Source organism: Glossina fuscipes, unplaced genomic scaffold (genome assembly GCF_014805625.2).
Source record: "Glossina fuscipes isolate IAEA_lab_2018 unplaced genomic scaffold, Yale_Gfus_2 112, whole genome shotgun sequence".
In the NCBI taxonomy this organism is placed as follows: domain Eukaryota; kingdom Metazoa; phylum Arthropoda; class Insecta; order Diptera; family Glossinidae; genus Glossina; species Glossina fuscipes.
Window position 1 is genome coordinate 6,025,522 of NW_023998455.1, and position 21,571 is coordinate 6,047,092.

Sequence of the window (21,571 nt, forward strand, 5' to 3'; positions counted from 1 at the left end):
TTTCCTTCAGTAGACTCGACAATTCTCATATATTTATATATCAGCGCGCCATTCCGGCTGGTAAGTGATTTCACGCCACATAACTACTGCACATTTTCATATCTATCACATAATAATTGCGAGCAATTTTATAACATACACATGAACTTGAAGATGTGTCATATTAAAGGCAAAGATCAGGCGAGAGAAACTTAGCCCTTCTCGACCATTTTAAATAATATGAATTACGAAAGGTCAATAACATGAACTAAATACGAAAGGAAACACGTACAGCTACGAAAAAATGATGTGAACTAAAAAAATGAGAGGAAAAAAAGAAACAAAATTTAATTAAAAAAACAGACAAAACTCTCTTAAAAATTGCGAAGAGTACTTCTTAAGCTAAAGGAACTGTATGCTGATAATTAATTATACGAGTAACTTAGTTCGACTTCTTTGACTAACAATCACTGATCAGTACGCGTTGAGATTGCGAATAAAACGGACGCGATATTTTTCAAAATATAAATCAGAATTAAGCCTAAAAATTATTTTCATATAATAAATAGTTTATGTTTCTTAATCTCTACAACATATACATAAATATATACATATGTACATATATATATGCTAAACGAAGAAGAAAAAAAAGAATAGTCAAGTTGAAGCTCTTTTTTTCGTGGAAATCTTTTTTACCAAACAACGACCTAAATACAAAAACATTGTTGCGAAGTGTTATCAGTAATTATTTCGTTGGTTGTTGTCGTCGTTCAAAACTAACGAAAATTTAAGTATCGAAAAATATTCCAAATCGTATTTTTTTTTTTTTTGTTTTCTTTTTTTCGGTGATATATTTTTAACATGAAGCATTATCAGTACTCAGTATTAGTGTGTATGTAAAATTGAAAAAATAAATTTTATATTTAAAATTTTTATAAATATATATTTAATATATATTTAATAATAATATATTATAATTATATATATTTATGTATAATTTTTAAAGTAAAAAGCAATTACCTTTTTATTTTGTAAAATAAAAGCCCGAATAACTCGAGATTTTAGTAGGAAAAAAGAAATAGAAGCAGAAGAAGAAAAAAGAAGAGACCCAAAAAATCATTTTAGGTTTAAAATAAATAGACTATGACACAAATAAATTCTTTTAAGCATAAAGAATGTTTTTTTAATGAAAAGAAGAGTAAAATTATCTCGAAATAATATATAATAATGTTTTATTTATTTAATATCATTGAAGAAAATTTATTAAAAAAAACATTAATTTATTATAAATTCATTGAATATGTGAATAACGCTACCAAAGCAATAATGATTTTTCTCCACTTATTTTTATACTTTTGTTTTACAAAATTCGCCTCTTTTTGAACACATCTTCAAACAAATCTTAAATACAACACAAAAATAAAAAAAAGATATTTATATATATGTACAAACATACATATATATATATATATTCTTTCCCTTTCCCATTTGAAAATTGTTAAGTTTCGAATTTCAAAAATAAGTTTAATCTAAATATTTACAAAATAAATCTGAGTTAAGTTCATGTATTTAGTAAAAACAAAAAACAAAAGAAAAAACAAAAAAAAAAATTACATTAAATTCGTTATAGATTTGTTCCTCATCATGCCCGCCCCGCTACTTGCCTTTAATATCATTAACATAAATAAGCAAATGCTGTATGAGTACGTGGGAACGGTACATGTGGGGGCAAAAGCACCGCAAGACGAAGAATTGCCAGCACCGCCGACTTCCGGTTGGATTGTGCGGGGCAAATTAACGTTACAAAGACAAAGCAATAGCACTCTGGCAGCCGCAGTAAGTACTTCTTTTTTTTTTTGAACAGGAAAACATTATTTTGATTTCTTTTACACACAAACACACACACACTTATATGTAGGCGTATATACATGTATATGCAAAGTATTATTTTTCCGATTTGCTCTTCCATATCCCTCTAATTAAAAAATAATGTAATCGCAAATTACACACACGTACACTATTTTAATAATCAATTAAATCAATTAGAATTTTTTTTTTTGTTTTTCTATCATAACTTTAACTTAAATCGATTAATTGACTGATTGATGATTGATGATGGGGTCACCGCTTTTTTTTAAATCAATTCATTTATCATTTTTGGTTTTGTATTTTCTTCTCAATATTCCGTGGAATGATTCTCTGTAAAATATATAATTGACCCTTTACGATATGATACATATATACGTACATATACATATATAATACATAATATATTTTATACATATTTAAATGAAAGCATCGGAAAAAAGTAAAATAAAAAAAAAAATAAAAAATGTAATCATCAACGAAAAGATTTGTCTGTTTGGTTGCTTGCTTGCCTTCTTTTTATCACCATCTTATTATTAATAACAAGCACATGCACACAAAAGAACTTCATATATGTCTGATAAGAGCTCAATAATGCATAGTTCAGAATTTCAAATCGTTTCTCGCTCTTCAAAAAACCTCCGACAGATTTATTCCCTTTTTTCTTTTTGCTTCTTTCCTCCATCGGTTTCCGTCTCTTTCGTTCACACGCGGATTTCTTATCATCATTACAAACAGCTGTTCCCATATCTCCATAGGGAACATACACTTTAAAGTCGATTAAAAATGCTCCCTTACAATATAATGATCTTCATGTGCATGCACATTTCCTATGACAATTCCCTTTAGATAAAACAGAACGTATGTAAACAGAAGAATGCTGGAAACGCGTATGCCTTCAGTATGAAACAACACTTACTTACTAATAAACACAGGTACAATGTAAAATACTTTGCAACATGTCCATGGCAATTATTATGTATATATATGTGTATATGTATTCATGACGATTTTGCGTGCGATATTTCTCTATCTTTTGTCTAAAAATTCTGAGAGAGAGAAAAAGCAATTTGTGATAATGCAGAGCATAAAACCACACACATGTCTTTGCTTATTACTTTCACTTTTCAAGCACAGATTATGAATATATGCTCTTTCTCTCACTAATACACTTATGCCAAAGGCAATGACTATGCATATAGATCAGTTACTTTATACTTTGATTCGCTAAAGAAAAAATGGGGAACAACAAAAGCAGTGACGAGCAGTTATGCCATCTGTCTGACAAAGCCTTCGTTTGTGTTTTCTTTTTTTTTAATATGTGAGAGGAGAGAATGTCTCCTATTCGTGTGACATGGTGACTGTCAGAAAGAAGAGAGAAAAGAAGATGAACTAGGGAGACATTCGCCGCAGCCGAGTGAGTTTGTGTTCAATCGTTCTGTTATGCCTTCACGGACTAAGCACTCATCATGGCTACAACCAGAGAATACTCTACAGCTCTTGAGATTTAAACATGTGAAGACTGACTTGGCAGGCGCGTGTTTTGCCTACATGGCTGCTTAGGCGCTTAAAGTCGTGCCTGTAGAAGACAAAATTCTAAAGCAATCTTCTTCTTACTTTTGCCTGCAACTTACGATCCAGTGGAGGTATTCTCAAGAAAGTGTGACCCAAGCATACATTGCATCTATCTACAAACTCAATTCAACTATGTTTCCGAATAAATTTTTCGATTGAATTTCATACTTCACTTGATCGCTAGCAGACTTTTATCAATTGCAATCCGAATTTGAATTATAATATTTGTTCAGCAATTAATTATATCCGCTTTCTATCTTGATTTGTGCGGCTAAGAAAATTCCACAAAAAATGCGTTCAATCTACGCAAATTGATATAGATACGTGTTTAGGTATTTAGATCACTGGTATCTCGGAAGCAAGGATAGATAGAAAAAATCGAATGTAGCTACGCTTGAGGATGATTAATTCCAATCTGCCAATATTTCACGTCCGATCACCTTAGAATAAAAGTCATTGTTTTGAAAAACGATTATCTTCGCTTGGTCGAGCTCAATATCGGCCTACGGTAGTTAGGGGCGAGTCTGTAATCTGTTCTAAAGCATCGGCCTTTAGTTAGTCTGTGCTGGCCCTCGGACGTTTGAACTGGTGGTGGGCATGGCCAAATATTTCAATTTTCTTAGAGGTGCAGTAGGATGACCTATAGAACATGGGTGGAAATTTACGGCTTTGTAATTGCTTTGGTATATACGTGTGATGAGTGAACGAGTCAAAATGCAGAGGCGGTTTCGGTTGATGTTGAACGGCACACTTGACTTTTGACTGCTTCAGTCCAGTTTCAAAACCATGTTCATACAAGAACTCCTAAAGTTTTTGACGAACTTCAAGGCGATATTATGAGTTTTGCGAATAAGAGAATATTCCTTACAGACATTGCATAGACGGACGTGTCCACATAAGCGTAAAATTTGACATTGGGTCTTGTAAACGTTTTAACGAAAGGAATATAATCACGATCCTTTAGCATTGGGTGTAATAAGGTGACCATATAACACTTTTACGACGTTTTATTAACATGAACGGCATCTTCTGCAAGAAGCTCGACAGAAAAGGTACCTGAAGATTAAAAAAGTTTATTCACAGTTTATTATTTAGAAAGTTACGAAGTAAAGAAAATATATTGAAATTTAATGAAATAAATGTGTAAATACTTGTCTCTTCTTAGCTTGTTATTGACGATGTTACGCTTAATAACTCGGGTGAAAAGTTTTTGCAAAATAAGGAAATGTATCCGGCTTATAAGCCATTCAAGATTGTACTGAAACCAGATGGCAGCGTCTCTCATTTGTTTTTCAAAGAAGCGGATCCCATATGGTCGACAAATTTTAAACGAGCCATTGCCGCAATGCTGCAATTCCAAATCAAAAAGTCGGGCGCATTTGTAGTAGACGAGGTCAGCATTCAACTGCAAAGAGTTTTCATATAATAGTTAAGAAAAAAAGAAAAAATTTTCTCTTACATCTCTTATCAGATTGGTATACACGGTGAATGCTCTACGGAATACTTCATATCCAATAAGACTAATTATATATCAATACGTAAGACACCAGAACTTAGTACCTGTAAACCACATGCCGAATCCATACATGTGATACGTAGCAATGTGCCGACCAATACATGTAAATTTGATTTTCAACAGAATGTCATCAGTGGTAATGAAGCTATATACGGTATGCTACCACATCCAGAGAATGGTTATTTCTTAAGTATGGCTCACGTAAAGGGTTCCTCTTTGATACACACTTTCGAATCGACCGGTGAAGCTCAATTCATTAATTCTGAGTAAGTAACGCGCGCTCGTATGCGACGACATTTTAGCAAACAGTTTCGAAAATATCATATCTTGCATTAGATTACTTTTGAATTTTTTGAATGAAACGACCATCGATAACCCAATTGATATTGAGACTTCTATGTCCACGGAAGTTTGTGGTCTGCAATTGCTGCCCGTAGAATTGAACGATCCGACTGGCAGCCGATATCCTCAGCAGCAGGAAAATTTAATTGCTGAAGCCTCGCGTTTATTAGACAGCTTAGCTGAGGGCCTAGAGAGTACGAATTTTAAGTTTAGTGAGCCTTATGATTCTACAGTATCCGATGTTATTAAGCTATTAACCGAGATGGAATATGAATCCTTGGAGAAACTGTATACGGAAGTTGATATTGGTACCTCATACCGTCAAGAAACTATACGCAATATATTTCATGAAATTATACCGAGAATCGGTACTAAAGCGTCAGTCTTTCTAACACGTTATCTGGTTGTGGAGAAAGAAATAAAATCGACTATAGCGGTACAACTTTTAGTTTCCATGCCATTTCATATATTCGAATTATCACATGATTTAGTGAAAGGTTGTGAAGTATTCTTAACTTTGGGACCTGATAGACCTGATGTAAGGCAGGCAGCCATCTTAAGCTTTGCAACATTAATTTACAATGTACACGAGGCCGGTCGCATTAATAAAGACGCCTTTGAGGACTACGTGCAAAAATATTTCAATTTCTATTTGAGTAAGTGCCATCGATTCAAATCTTAGAATCCAACGAATTGAATTATGAATTGAATCAATATTTTTAGATGCTCGCGACTATGACAACAAAATGTTATATTTGCAAGGCTTAAGTAATCTACAAGTAGGTAATGTGGCAAACTATTTGGACCCGATTGTTAGCAATGGTGAAGAAAATCAAGACATTAAGTTTTTGGCCGCTTGGACGACACTTTCGGTAGCCCAAGACAGAGCTGAAAGGGTATTAAAGCTTTAAACTTTAAACTTTTTTAAATCGAATAAATTCGAAAATTGAATCGAAAAATTCGTTATCAACAGATTTATGAAATTTATTGGCCAATCTTTGAATCACGTAATGCCAGCCTAGAATTGAGGGTGGCTGCTTTAACCCTCCTCTTAATATCGAATCCGACAGCAGCCCGTCTAATTAGCATACATCGAATTATACAGAGCGAAACCGATCCGCATATGATTAACTATTATCGTACCACCATAACCAGTATATCGGAGACAACTTATCCTTGCTATCAAAATTTGTAAGTAACAACGCTATAATATTAAGCGCTCTGCACGAGAACATTTTTATTTCTTCCTTTCTTAGGAGACGCCTCCTATCCTACATGCATCGTCATTTGCCGCAAAAGCCCGAGCCACGTTATTGGATAAGCGGGAATTACATATTCGATTATCGTGACTCTAAATTCGGTATTGGAGCTATGTTACAAGTTTTCTTGGTGGGTGATCCCAAATCAGATTTACCCGTAGTGGCTTACTTACAGTTTGATACCGAGGCTTTGGGCAAATTCACTGGCCAATTAGCGGTAACTTAAATGCTTCAATTTAAATGGACCAAATTTTTGCAAGGCTTTTTTCCTATTCCTTCATTTTAGTTATACATTAAGGCTCGAGGTTTACCTGATACTTTATTCAAAACTTATATGAAAACCAATGGCGATCCACGGAAATATGCGAACATACGAGACTTATTGAAATTGTTGGATGCTCCGATCATTGATACGAAACCTTTGCATTTAGAATTCATACTGAAAATGGAGGGCAAAGCCGTGCTGTCTTATTACTTGAACGCGAAATCGTATCAGAAGTTGACGTATCGCGACAGTCAGTTTCCTATTTCTAGAATTTCTACGTAAATGCAAATTGTAATCATTCATTCATTCATTTCAATTCCAGTTATTGATCGAATTAGCTTTCTAATTAAGGCAGACAGTCATATTAATATGCAAACGGTACGATGGCCATTTATGACTAAATACGAAGTGCCCACCGTTTTAGGTACGACGGCCGATGTTTTGCTCCAAACTACGGTATTGACGTCATTGCGCGGCAATATAACGCAATATCATCATCCTAATACAATGAAATCATCTTTAGAGATTGATGCTCGCTACCTATCGTACGCTTCGTGTCGCAGTCGAAGCTACAATCCTTTTCTTAACTTGGATCACGAAATCAAACGTGAACAGGGCTTTGTAGTCTATGTACCGTTAAATTTAGGTCTAAATTATTATGCCAACTCTTGCTTAGAGTACGCCTTTAATCGTCCTGAAAATCTTACCAGCGGCTTAGCATTTAAGTCCAGATCGGTTACATCGACCCGGGGATTAATTACGAAATCAGCCAATGAACCATTCGAAGAAATCATGTATCCTGAACGGCAGCATGACGTGGTACGTATAATACGAAATAAAATGTACTTCTTTTACTCTGTTACTCTGCTCAGCGAAAAATTGCAATTAAATAAGACGAACAATTTTGAAAATTATTTCAAATATAAAATTTTGCATATTTTCGAAATCTTTTCAATAACTAAACATTTGATTTGATTATAAAAAATTTTATTTCCGAAAAATAGTTTCAATTATTAAAATATGAGATCAAAGACTTGGGTATGGCCATGGCAATCAATACAAATCTTAATGAGCTAAACAAGTATCGAGGCATGCTCTTAAAATCCGAGTTTATGGAGAAGTGAGCAAAACTGCCAACATTCATATATAATAAAATAATTTTTAAATTGAAACATTTTGCAGTGGATTTTCGCGTAACATGATTATCAATTTTTTAATGTACGTATTTGGGGTGGCTCAGCTCAGTTCCATACATTTAGGTCATGATCGTAATTTCACATTATTAGTATCTAATGATCAATATACACGCGTAAGCATAGCATCTCTCTTTATCATCCATCTTTCCCATTATAATATTGATATATTTATTTTGCAGATTGAAGGAGCGATTTGCTCGGCCGATGAATTAATGGCAAACGATACACTATCGCGACATATTAATTTCACTTTAACGCATACGAACGATCCTCAATTAGACGAGAGTATGCACAAATGGCTTATCAATATGTATGTATTATCCTCGAAGAAAACAAATTGGTTTAATTTGAAAGTTCAACGAATTACCGCCGATCTCTCTACTGCATTGCAAACCGATTGGAAGGTATTTTTCAAACACTTTCTTTTCTAGTTTCTAATTTTATTTAAAAAAGCAAAAAAAAAAAAAAAACAAAAATCAAATTTAAATTACATAACAAACATTCAAATTTACACATATATATTTCCTTTCCCGCGCTCTTGATATCTATTTATATAAATTAGAAGCAAAAAAAAAAAAAAATGATGCCGATATTTAGAAATTATTCTTTAGCTTCAAGTTCCTGCTCGGCTTTGATCAAAGTCAGAATGCCCTCCTGCAAAGTCTTGATTAACTCGAACTCAGTTACACCCAAACGCTTCCTATTAGACACATCCATGATCCCATCTTCAATGGCTGTATGCTCGCCGCCAGTACCACGTATCTGTAGATTTAATTCTGCTGCCATGCCATTCAAACGATCTTGGTCACGGGATAAGAGAGGCAAACGTATATGCACCGAAACGCGCATTGTCGTGCCTAGATTTGTGGGACAAACAGTTACATTACCGTATAAAGGATGACGCATGAAAGTGATAGTTTTTTCCAATTCCGTTAGACCTTTTATTAAGCGATTATAAACGTCACCTAAATCTCCACATTTAGCCATCGATATTATACGCAAATGATCTTCCTCATTTACCCATATGAGAAAAGTTTCGGCCGGATTATAAAAAATGCCACGACCTACCGGCCAAAATCTATAGCATCCAGCCGCTTGTAAATATTCATCGCCTCTGCGAAATAAGATATGACGTTTAACCATTTCTTCTTGAGTTTCGGGTGAGATGTCCTTCAACGAATGATAGGCACCGGCTAATTCACCATCGAACGAATCAGTCGAGGCCTTTACTTTTTCCTCAATCTCAAGGAATTGCTTTTCACGTAACTTCATAAAAAACGGAAAGCCCTCAATGTTGCGAGCTACGCGAATACGGGTCGAAAGTATATATTTCTTCTCGGGATCCATATTTTCAATTTCGTCCGGATTGCCAAATTCTGCCTCGGGCTGTAATTGCTCTTTATCAGTTTCCAATTGGCCGTGATAGTCACGTATGACGGGATCGAAAAGTTTATTGAACATTTCATACGATTCTACATCAGCGGCATATACTCCGCATGATGAATTATGGAAGGTCAAACCGGATTGTATGCAATCTAAAAGAGACGCTTCTACCGGCGGAGGAGTTGTCAATTTCAGATATTCGTCCAAAATTTCCCGCGTAAGATATTTGCGTAACAACGAACCGGTATGCTCTTCATCTTCAACGAGTTTTTTGAAACCTTCTTCAAGCAGTTCGGCAATTTCTTCAGGCGATTTTTTGCTAATCATAAAAAGACAAAAAAAAAATTGAAAAAAAATGAAAAAATCATTATTCGCGGAATTGTATATAAAAAAGATGTGTGTGTGGGTGTGTGTGTTTTACATTTGATCCTTCAAACGCTCGAGGTCTTGTTCCAACTTGCTAATCGTTTTATTAGCCTCTTCTAAATCAGCCTTCATAGCGTCAAATTGGGTATCGTCGGGACATGATTCGCACATGAACTTGCGCACAAAGCGTATTGCATCATCCGGTTTATTTTGCTCCTCATAAAGCTTAATTAAAGCTTTACTTAGAGCATCGATAACGCCAGCTCTCTCCAAGTACTTACGATATTGTACACGTTTCGATTCAATCTGCAATTTATAAGAATAATAAGGCAATCGATAAAACATGATTCATTTACTCTTAAGCTTACCGACGACATTTTCGCAGAACATTCGCAAAATAACTATCTTTTATTTCTTTTCTTTTTATATCTGTTTGCAAACGGAAAAAAAACAACTAAAAAATTTTTCAATTTTTTCTCCAAAAAAAATTCATAAAACTTTTCAAAAAAATTTGTGGCAATGACTTGAAAAGCAAACAATACAAGATTTTGATTCGAAAGCAATATCGATTTAATAGCACAGTAGTTAGTTACGTAGTATCTATCTATATATATATATATATATATATGTAAAGACGGCAACAGCAACGGCAACGGCAAAGGCAATTTAACTAAATGCACAAAATCATAACAAAAATTGAAAAAACAACGGCTACAATGCAACACGCACGCAATATTATTTCATAGCGGTTTACTTAGCTTAGCACTAATAACAAAGAAAATACATTAAAAGTCCTGCTATGGCTGCTGCTGCTGCTACTGCTGAAAGTTAGTTTTATTATCACTTACATGATATTATTATTATTATTGATGAGGTAGCATGCATGTCCTTGCTGCAATTCATTATAAATTAAAGTCAGAGAGCGAGAGAGAGAGAGAGAGAGAGAGAGAGCTTAACTATTGACAGAATGTTTGTACATATATATGTTCATACGTAAATGTAAAACGAATGAACAGGTTGATGTGGTTCAATTGCATATCCACAACTGCAGACAGAAACAAGCCTACGTCATTTACACGTAGATCCTTGTAAGCGCATGTTGATTGGGTGCCCTGTATCACTCATTTTCTTATTGCTATTGTTCTAGTTATTATCATGTTTCTTAGGTTGTACTCGCATATCTCGCTCTTGTTGTTACTGCGATTTTTATTTCGACTTTCTTTTCTATCTACTGCTCTGCCTAAAAGGTAAAAGTACTTTTATGAGTTCTTAAAGAGTTTATTTACTTTTTTTTTATTTTATTTTTTTTTTTTATTTTTATTTTTTTGCACCCACCAACGAAACATCTTGGTATACGAATATTCTCATTTGGTGAAAACGTTTGCAACACCCAATTAAAACGTCTTACGCAAATCCCATAAACTATGTATATGCTTGATGTTGAAATAAAATTCGGAATCTATCTAGACATGTCCGTCTGTCCATCTATGCTCGACGTTCGCAAAAATTTAAATATTGGAAGTTCTTATGCTGATTGAAAGAGACGCCAATGGCGTCACGCATCTGGCAGGCACAAAAGATTCGACCATAGCCAAATACAATCATTGTAGTTCTTTTCTCCCTCCCTTTCGACATTATTTTTTTTTCTCTCTCACTCTCTCCCTTTTCCTCCCTTTCCCTTGCATCTTCCTTTCAAAATTCATTCAACATTTTAACGCCATCTTCAACTGTTCCAGTGCTTTCGGTACTTTAGCACGGAACCTAAAGTGGAACACTACAAAGTGCATAAGCATGCATATTCAGACTTTTATACCGTTCTCTGCTTATATAAGTGACACCTTATAGTGCTTTTGCGTAAAGTATAGCGAACCTTAAGCTAGTTTCATATATATTATATATATATATATATATATATATATATATATATATATTTCTAAACTAATTTTACTTATGTTCTTTCATTTATTTCTCAGTTAATTGCAATATTTACATATACATATTTCTTATGTTATATTATCCTAGATAAAAAGATTAAATATTTAAAATTAAATATCGAAATATAGTTTAAGCAAATCACGAACAAAATCACTATAATGGGCCGCGAGCCCATCATTAAATGCTCTACAACAAATTGCAGTTATTCATATGATCCCATTTCCCAATAAGCCTTTATACGGGAAGTGTTCGAAAAAGTGGTCCGATCCGAACCATTTTCAAAAGCATTCGTCTTTTGGCCAAAGCACACAACTTGACCAAGTTGCATCAAAATACCTCAAAAATTGCGATTTGTAGGTTCGACACAAGATAACAAGACGGACAGACGGACAGCCGCATAGCCAAGCGCAAATCAATTTTGAACGTGATTCTCAATCGATCGGTGTAATAAAAGTTGGGTGTATCTCAAGACCTTCTTGGTGTTTCATCCAGCTTTCTACCAACTCAATGTATCCTTATACCATATGTAGTGGATTGTATGAAAGCATATGTCGAGCCCGTAGAAAAACATCTAAAAAGTTTTGCTACGGATTCTTCGAAAAATCTTCATAGAAAGGGGAAGAGAGAGAGAGAGAGAGAGAGAGAAGAAGAAGAAATTTTAAATTTCTTCTCTATTTAGTGATTACTCATTGAAAGTTAAATAATTTCAAAGACGAGGAAAGTGCATCATCGACACAAGCGGATCAAACCTGTCATTTTTATCAAAGTTTCGAATGCACTTAATATTGCTTTACTAAGCTAAGCACTGGGAATATAAACTGCAAAAAATCTGTAATTCTCTAAAAATCTGAATTTCTTGAAATGATCTTTTATTATATAAAAAAGAAGAACAAGCACCTTTGATATTTGTCCTTTAGAATGTGTTATGATCAAGTTATCTTTTTTCAGGCTTGTGTTAATATCACATATACACCTTTAGTATTTACCAAGCGCCCTCATACATTGGTCGGTTCTCTGATATTCGGTAACGTGACGACGTCATCGCACAATGAATGCCCCGAAAATGGATCCAGCGTCTTTTTCAACAGCCGAGCTGGGGTATAGTACTATTTATAAAAAAAAAAAAAAAAAAACTCTAAAAATTTTTGCGTACATTTATGACATTTCAGCCTTCTGAACGAGCCAAAGAATTTCTATCATCTGAAAATCCTCTCACCGATACCGATTTCTGTCCTAAAGAAGTCTTGAAATTCTCACCTATACCAACATCGAAATACTGCAAACGCAGCAATTTTGAGAATTTCACTTCGATAACGAAATATAAAATGGATATGCAGTTCAATAATGTAAATAATTTATTAAATTGAAAATTTATTCACATTTGAATTATTAATCATGCCTTTCACAGATGCCAGAATGGTTTGATTATTGGTCGACTCGTCTAGATCATTTTGTCTCGTCGTTTTCGCCCAAAAAAATAGAACGTTTGAATATGAGCAAAGAGATTCATGTGTCGGTAAACGCCCCCAACGATTATTTTTGGTTAACTGTAGAAATAAATGGTGTAAAAAAACGTATTTATCATATACCATTCCTGCACAAATTAGATTCCAAATATGATGCCTCCCATGAGCTCTCCTACGATTCCGGAGTGAAACGTATGTTTTTATTTTTTTGTTTTTTTTATTTACTCTTTGCATATTTTCTGCTTTTCAGGCTCTTGCTCGGTTATCAACGGCATGGTTAATAGTTTCGACGATTATTTAATCGATTTATCCGATTATAATAAAGTTTATAGGGCGGATAATTGTTTAACTCTTTTAGCTGCCGATTGCAGTCCGCTACGTGAAATGGCGGTTTTCTTAATGCCCTTTAAAGCAAACAATTTAAGTCCCACTTACGGCCTGCGTGTTTATATCGGTCAAAACTATTTCACCTATAACAGCACAAAAACCATTGAATCCGATAACGATCCTATATACATCACACTGAACGAGGATATCGAGCATCCCATTAATATACGAAACAAACCCTATCAATACCCAGAAGAAGATGCTTACGACTTCAGGCAAGTCTATACAATATTAAAGAAATTACAATCCTTTTAAAGCCATCTTTACACATACTCTTACATATAATATTACGTTTAGTTGTATTCGTCCTAGGCTGAATCAGTGCAAAAGTGTTATAAAATATTTTGTTAATTGTGAGTAGTATGCCAGTTGATTCAACGAAGCTTTCTTTGTTTTCGTGACACGTTTAAGTTCAATATTTCTAATAGATTGTAAGTTACAGTTTCTCTTCAAGCTTTTGCGCGTCTATTCTTCTCGTGAAGACTCAAAAGGCTTTGCTCTGACATCTTAGGTTTGTCTGTGGCTTAACAAGCTCATCTTCAAACTCGTTGTGGCCATCATCGAAAACAATTATAACAATGCTAAAAAAGAGCTTCGACGAACTAGAAGTACAAACAATACATATATAGAGTCGAAGTTATATTGTATACTAGAGGGTATCAAAATATATCTAAAGTGCCAGCAAAATCTCAATGGCATCATATCTGCCTCCAAAATTAATTTATAATTAAATACATCCTTGATCCTTGATGACATTGAATTCAATTTGTCGATCGGTTTTGCACTCCCAATACCACATAAACTAGCAAATTCATACCAAACTCATATGATATTTATAGTAATTAAAAAATACGATCGGATATAAATAAGAAAGTTGAACAAAACTATCGCCATATTATTCGCATTATTATTTTCTACGTTGTTTATACTTACTTTCATTTGTTTATTTTTTTTCCCCCTATCTGCAGGGTCGAAGTCAATGAACAAAATATTTTGCTGGTAGAGAATACATTAATGCCATCAACCATACAGTTCGACATGTCGAATATATTAAATTTTGAAATATATTCCGTATATAAAAATAAAATGTGCGGCTTATGCAGTAAGCCATTGAATAGCATGCGCAACTATACTCTATGTTAAATTTTCAAATATATCCCCATATGTTACGTGTCTAATATAAAAAAGAATAAGCTAATAAAGAGAAACAATGTGTAATGTGAACTTAATGAAAAAGATGTAATAAAGAGGAAAAAAATTATAGAATCATTATCACTTTTATTTACTATTTCAAAAGATAAATACGGCAAAAAAAAAAAATTATATAAAGTCAGTTCATTTGGAGCAGAGAAAAAAAAAGGTCTTTAAATTTAAAAGTTTTTAAATTTGAGTCCACTATTTCATTTTCGTGGCGGTTTAAAGTCTATCTGCTGTTCACGATCACGATGTAATTGAGATAATAAATGCATACGCACTTGCACAACATTCTCCAAAGGTTGATTGCACAAAAGGCATGTAACCGTTTGCATAGCACCATCGCTAAAAAAGACATTGAGAGCTTTAAAATCATTTCATTTTACGAAAAATTAAGAATTAACTTACAAGTGTCGTAGAGTGTGCAATTCTTCGCAGTGCGTCAAAAGGGTCCTTATACGACCGTTATCCTCACGGTACAAGCGAAAAGATGGAAGCATTGGGAATATCGAACGTTCACCTAAAACTTCAGAACTTTCCAAAATTTCTTCGCACTCGAAACGCTCCCAAACATTATCATTGTCACTGCTATGTGTTTCAATATATTTCCGGTTTTTAGTGAATAGTCTGCGAAAAAGTCAATTAAAGAGCGAATCGACAGAAATATTTTAAAAACTCTATACTTTATAATAATCTGTTTAAGTTTGGCTTGCAAATCACATATAGCGCTTGACGTAATAGTGGGACGTTCATCAGGACCAGGGTCTGTGTATAGTATGATATCCATACTATAACGTAATTGATTGACCTAAAAATAGAAAATTATATTGAATAAAAAATAAAAATATTAAAAACAGGGGTGACACTTGATTTACCAGTTTAAAATCGTCCATGTCCAATTCGACATCCAAATTTAAAACTAAATCATGTTGGCCGTACAAAGGCTCAAGGGTGTTTTGATCGTATCCTAAGCCAGCTAATATTGTGACATATTTCGTACGGTCTTTATTGCGTTTGATTTGCATCGTTGGGCAGAACATCATTGTAACTAAAGCTCCAAAACCGTGTATGTTAGGCATCAGTGTGGTGCCACGTGCGACAATCGTGTTACCAGATTGATTTTCTGTAACAGCAGCAGCAACAACTAAATGCTCATGCACATCTTGCGGATCGGTATCCAGCAGCACTGAATTCACAGACTCTTTCTCGATCTCTACGCATTTCCATGTGCCGGCAGCGATAGCTGAGTAAATTTTTGTTTCTAAAGGACTATAAGGGCCACGCAACTTTATGATTTTACTGCATAGCTCGCGAGGTGGTGCCTCAATGTCTCCTTCCGCGTTCGATTGCATGGATAGTACATATTCTTGATTTTCACGCCGATTATCTTCGGTCAAGAAACGATCGACCAAAGCCTGTCTGCGCAAACGCAAATCATGGTCAGTCTGGAAAAAAATATATACAAAATTTTTTGAATAATTCATCAATAATAGCTTGTGGCTACATTTATACCACAAACCTTTGATAAATAATTCTCTTCCGTTTTGCGGGCGAAATATTTCTGCACTAATAAATCATTTAAGGTACCATTTTGCATTTTAATGATAACATTTGCCACGCCATATACTACCGAGAAGACTTCAATTTCCACTCTGCCGGCATTGGCACATTGTTGTAGAATTTCTTTTGATTCTTCGGCCCATTTGCCATTCGGTGATTTAACAGTGGAGGGTTGTACCATAGCTAAACGGCATTCAAAAACTCGTGGTGGCATCAACTTGTATTTTTCCGGTATTTTTCGCAAGTCTTCGAAATTGACACACAACTTGCAGCCGTTATCAATGAAGCATACCTGAATGAAACGGAAAAGATTAAATAAATCAATCGAATATTCATATAGTTGGTACTACCTGAAACTGTAGATTATTTCTAGCATTTGAAAATTTTATAACTTTTGCTCTGCGGTATTTCTCATTGAGAGGAGCCACCAAGATCATTCCCTTTGATATTTCGGCAGGACTTCTAAATCGACCATTTTCAATTCCATCAGATCTATTTATTGTATCATGCATTTCACGTACATATTCAAACTCACTCAAAGGCAAGAAGAAAAATTTACTGCAATGCTCAACCTAGCAAGGATATAATGTAAACAGACAAAATAAAGTCATATATTCGGTGGACATACATGTGCAATTAATCCTCTCAATTTTTTTTCAAAGACTGAAGGTAACACGATGGAATCGACATTTTGGAGGGACGGATTGTTTGGCTTCCAGACTCCATCTACCGTAGCACCGTATCCGCGCTCTGTTGCATACTTTACAGCTAATCGAGGCCTATATTAATAATAAAGGAACAATAGACAATAGAATTAGAGAATCCCGTTTTTGTACATTACTTACTCCATGACATTAATGTAAAGACGCGAAGAAGACATACGCATTCTTATTGCCTTATAAACGTCCGGTTTCACACGACCTGGTACCAAAAGCCGTTTTGTTACATCTTCACAAGCAAATTCTGGATCTTTAGTAAATGTAACAAACACTCGTTCAGAGCCTGGTTGAAAACGCACCTCAATGTCTTTAGGTAAAACGCCTTTAAATAATGCTTTAATGGAACGCGTATACAATTGTCCGATTTGTTGAGTACTGAAATTTGTAAAGTACACCGTACTGCAGGGATCATTACCGCACAAAGTGTGATAAACGCCACGTTCGCGGTCCGTGTCGTTCAGATTAGAACGTGTGAAGTAATTGGGATAAAATGCTCCTGCTATGATTATTTTTAGTACAATCGGTTTCTCGCGTTCCATCCAATGAACACGTTGATAAGATGTTTGCTCTTTAAAATTGAAAGATATCAAACGTGCACGAATCTCTTGCACCAACAAATGCATTTCCTTAATAGAGCGCAAATTAATAAAAAATCGTTGAGCCCAATCATTTTCATCTTTGTCGTTTGTTAAGCTATTATGTTCATGCATGGAAGTCCAAATCTAGAAAAAGAATACTTATCGTTATTATATAAACTAAACTCATAAAATATAAACCCATTTTTCTTTAATTGAACTTTATTGCGAAATATAGCAATTTTCCTTCCTTAAGACAAAGTATTTAAGCTAAGTGAATAGTAGCAGTAGAAGTAAGAGAATGACAAACATTTAAAAATAAACTTACCCTATAAGCTCTTAAAATAGCAAATAAATCCGAGCCAGAGCTATCAGCCCACACAAGTTTCTGCACGTAAGCTTCTAAATCGTTTTGTTGTGATGTACTTTGTAATTTGCATACGGAACGTACGCTTAAACCAGCAGCTAAAAAGTATATTAACACGATTTGAACAGCTTTAAATCAATTTTAACCTTTTACCCATAACAATCGCATCGTCCAAAACACTATATATATAGCCCAAAATAATCAAACGAGTTAATCGAATGTCCAAAGGCAAGCTGGCCATAATGCGGCCCATATATGTAAGATCGCCATCCTGAACAGAGTAATATCCGTTAACATTTTTATATAAAGCGCCAACTTCTTTAAGAGTCAAGATGGTGTTGTGAATAGCGCTTAAGTCAGGTGGTGCCATAGTTAAAGCTAACACTTCTGATGGTGGTCCCATATCTAAGAGTTTAGCTTTTAAAACCACATTTTCCAACGGGCATCGCAACATTTCCGGCATGCTAAACCGTTCCATATAAGTCTAAAAATAAGTGAGGATAAACACACACAATAATACACTTAAAAGACATGTTTATAATAACTCAAACCTCATAGTAAGAGCGGTGTACTAAACGATAAACACGACCCTTCATAACACGCCCAGCACGTCCTGCACGCTGACGGCAATTAGCGTGGGAGGCCCAATGCAATTGCAATGATGTGAAATTGCTGGTCGGATCAGTAAAGAGTGATTTCGCTAAGCAAAAATCAATGACTTCGGGAAAAATGCAAATTAAATTTACTTTTAAAAAGTATTTTAAAATAAAAAATCTATACCTTACCGTATTTAACGCCTGGTACCGTCACTGAGCTTTCGGCTATATTAGTGGATAAAATAACTCTGCGATAACCAGCAGGTGCCGGCTTGAATATCTGGAGTTGTTCATTGGGTGATATTAAGGAATGTAAGCGAATGGGATTCAATTTGGAGATGTCACTAGATTTTTAATTATATATAAAATTATTACTCGATTTTTTTATTTTCAAAAATTTCTGGTTGCATACCGGGCAGTCTGATTTAACTGCTCTAGTCTTTTATACATGAGGTCAATTTCGTTAATACCGGGCAGAAATATTAAAATTGAAGTTTTCGCAGGAACTGAGTTTGCGGTGCTTAAACTTAAAGCGCCCTCTTGTTTTTCAATATTATCAATGACTACAATTAATTTAAAAGCAATAGTATACATTTCTTTGCTGATGCCAGGATCTGCATAATCCGGACGAAATTTCTGTTAACAAACGACAGAATATAAAGTATTCGTTTCACAATGTTTTAATTACTCAGTACCGTAGGATTTATTGGATCCAAATCGCACAAATAAAATTCTCTGACTTCAAATAAGCGACGACTATCGCCTCTTATTATTGGCGCCGGTCTTCCATGGAATTTGAAGTAGTTTGAAAACTAAAAAGAAACAAATAAGAATTTGTGTAGGAAAGGAAATTTTTATTAAGAGCTTTATTTGGTTTTTTTTTTTTTTTTTTTTTTTGATAAATATATTTTAGCACAGTTAAGCAATTACCTCTACTGAATTAATGGTGGCCGACATTAATATAATTTTAACTTGTTTCGAGTTCGTCGTCAATAAACGCCGAACCACAAATAATAAAAAATCCATTTCTTGGTCACGTTCGTGTACTTCGTCCAATATAATGTGAGTGAAGTGGGTCATGGATTTCTCACGTATTAGCTTTTGTAGCAATACACCGGTTGTACAAAAAAGCAAACGAGTATCTTCGGTCACATTAGCGTGTAGACCAACCTAGAAATGATTAAAATTGCGTTAAACACGAAATCGTTGTTCCTTTTGTTGTTATATTCGCATTTAATTACTTGATATCCTACTACAGAACCTTGAGGCCATTTGCGTTCCGAAGAAACGCGGCCTGATATAGAAATCGCTGCAATTCTGCGCGGTTGTGTGCAAACTATTTTGCAATATTCTCGTCGACGATACGCGTCGTCGAGAATATACTGCGGTACCTGGATGAGAACATTGTTAAATCTTCATTTATAAAATACAAGACGAATGAACCTGTGTTGTTTTTCCGCAGCCAGTGTCACCTTCGAGAACAATAACTGGATTCTCTCTAATTGATGCAATAATATGTTCTTTACTATCGTGTATAGGTAAAGTTTCGTCACGTCGCAAATCAAAATGATAACGGTCGTACAAACCATCATCTGCACGTCTGATCTGATGATGATGATCGCTTTGATCCTCTTCGTCAGTTTTGAAATCGGAATCACTCATTAGGCTTTCTACGTCATTCATACATGAGGATGCACGGGCCCAACTGCGTGGTGGTAACTTATTACTATTATCACCACGTAGATTAACCTGACAATGAAATCCATTTTAGCATTCTTTACTGGCTAGCATTTGAATTTGGTATACCTGGTCAAGTTTAACGCGCTCTTGTTCTATAATCGCTTGGGCATACTCATTGCCTTCATAATTCCGTTTAATGTCTGCTCTCCGGTCACGCGTTTGACCAGCTGCAGCTGGTAATGAACCTGATACAACGAACGAAAAGTAAACAATATCGGAATATAGACAATAAACAAAACCACTTTGGAACTCCAATATTATAAATTGAAGGCACTGACCTGATACGCAACCACGAGGTGCTGTCTGCCGCACAAAATCTTTGGAAAAATCGAAAAAATCGTTGATTTCATCCATGGACACTAAACGATTTCACTCCTAATAAATCGTATAATATATTCTTATATTTAATAAAAATTCTTTTAAACTACCGTTCTCTTTTCTCTTAAAACTACCGTTATTCACAAACTCCTAGGTGTAAATTTGACACTTAAAATATGACCGGCTTTTGTTAATCAAACTAAAAGCAAAAGCAAAATCTCACTGGCAAGGCAAAGCATCATTAAAATGCGGACAAATTACTTGCAACAAACGGAAATGAACTATTTTAGCAATGGCTTCTGCGGTAACTGTAATTTTGACAATGAATCCTTTAAGCGCGAAAGTAAATTACTGCCTTTGCTTCACATTCGAGCTATTAATACTAAATTGATTGTTCGTGTTTTCGCGTTGAAGCATATTTTTGCAAATTTTTAAAGCTTCTTGTTTGCCACTGACAGACAAAACAGTGCTGTATTTATCAAAACATAACAATATCATATGGTTAGTTGTTGTTTCAGGGTACTGAGCACTACTTATGCATGATGTTAACTACGTTTCATTTTCGACCTCTTTAAGCATGTGTACGTGCAACACAATAGGTGCGACAAAACGGTTTTTCAAAATTGGCAAAACAGCCATAAACAAAATTGCTTTGCTTTAATATTGGTTGCTTTGGGTTTTACAAATCCTCTTATGTTTTATATATTTGTGAAGAACGTTATTTAAAATGTACCTATTGCTACATATAGGTTTTTTCAAAACAATCACCTATATATAGCGTGAATAATCGCTATCTCTTTCAATTCATCATCTACTCGTTTTTTGTACCATCAAATTGAGCTCTTTTTGCCTGGAAATCGGCTTTATCATCTATAAAAAAACTAGTGTGACCCGATGTCGAAACAAGGTGGCCGTCATTCACTTGAGCTCACCTAGGTAAGCATCGAGTAAAGCAGACTGATATTTT

The 21,571-nt window shown here is 34.7% G+C and overlaps 3 protein-coding genes across 5 annotated transcripts; 1 reads left to right on the top strand and 2 right to left on the bottom strand.

Annotated features, from left to right (window-relative positions):
- Positions 1-593: 593 nt before the first annotated feature.
- Positions 594-14,849, top strand: LOC119639143. 2 transcript variants are annotated; one of them, XM_038036376.1, is made up of 18 exons: positions 594-871; positions 1,610-1,815; positions 4,586-4,813; positions 4,892-5,202; positions 5,273-5,934; positions 6,002-6,174; positions 6,252-6,469; positions 6,535-6,754; positions 6,824-7,052; positions 7,125-7,621; positions 7,807-7,922; positions 7,985-8,111; positions 8,178-8,402; positions 12,631-12,780; positions 12,852-13,028; positions 13,091-13,340; positions 13,399-13,750; positions 14,504-14,849. In XM_038036376.1, exons 1-18 carry the CDS (start codon positions 841-843, stop codon positions 14,676-14,678), a joined length of 4,347 nt encoding a protein of 1,448 aa, XP_037892304.1. In that variant the 5' UTR covers positions 594-840; the 3' UTR covers positions 14,679-14,849. The 2 variants fall into 2 exon arrangements, with proteins under 2 accessions (XP_037892304.1, XP_037892303.1); XM_038036375.1 differs by lacking the exon at positions 594-871 and having other exon boundaries at positions 1,543-1,815.
- On the bottom strand, positions 8,553-11,206 carry LOC119639146 (arginine kinase). Of its 2 annotated transcripts, XM_038036379.1 has the most exons (3): positions 10,116-11,206; positions 9,803-10,053; positions 8,553-9,700 (listed from the first exon to the last, which is right to left on the bottom strand). In XM_038036379.1, the coding sequence occupies exons 1-3, from the start codon at positions 10,122-10,124 to the stop codon at positions 8,599-8,601; spliced, it is 1,362 nt and encodes a 453-aa protein (XP_037892307.1). In that variant the 5' UTR covers positions 10,125-11,206; the 3' UTR covers positions 8,553-8,598. The 2 variants fall into 2 exon arrangements, with proteins under 2 accessions (XP_037892307.1, XP_037892306.1); XM_038036378.1 differs by having other exon boundaries at positions 9,803-11,206.
- Positions 14,850-21,052, bottom strand: LOC119639144 (probable ATP-dependent RNA helicase spindle-E). Its single transcript, XM_038036377.1, has 19 exons — positions 20,565-21,052; positions 20,353-20,471; positions 19,990-20,295; positions 19,788-19,937; positions 19,477-19,716; positions 19,242-19,358; positions 18,959-19,182; positions 18,736-18,890; positions 18,502-18,668; positions 18,104-18,434; positions 17,912-18,048; positions 17,135-17,730; positions 16,918-17,068; positions 16,640-16,861; positions 16,249-16,581; positions 15,605-16,174; positions 15,413-15,537; positions 15,138-15,356; positions 14,850-15,074 (listed from the first exon to the last, which is right to left on the bottom strand). The coding sequence occupies exons 1-19, from the start codon at positions 20,638-20,640 to the stop codon at positions 14,936-14,938; spliced, it is 4,377 nt and encodes a 1,458-aa protein (XP_037892305.1). The 5' UTR covers positions 20,641-21,052; the 3' UTR covers positions 14,850-14,935.
- Positions 21,053-21,571: the final 519 nt, after the last annotated feature.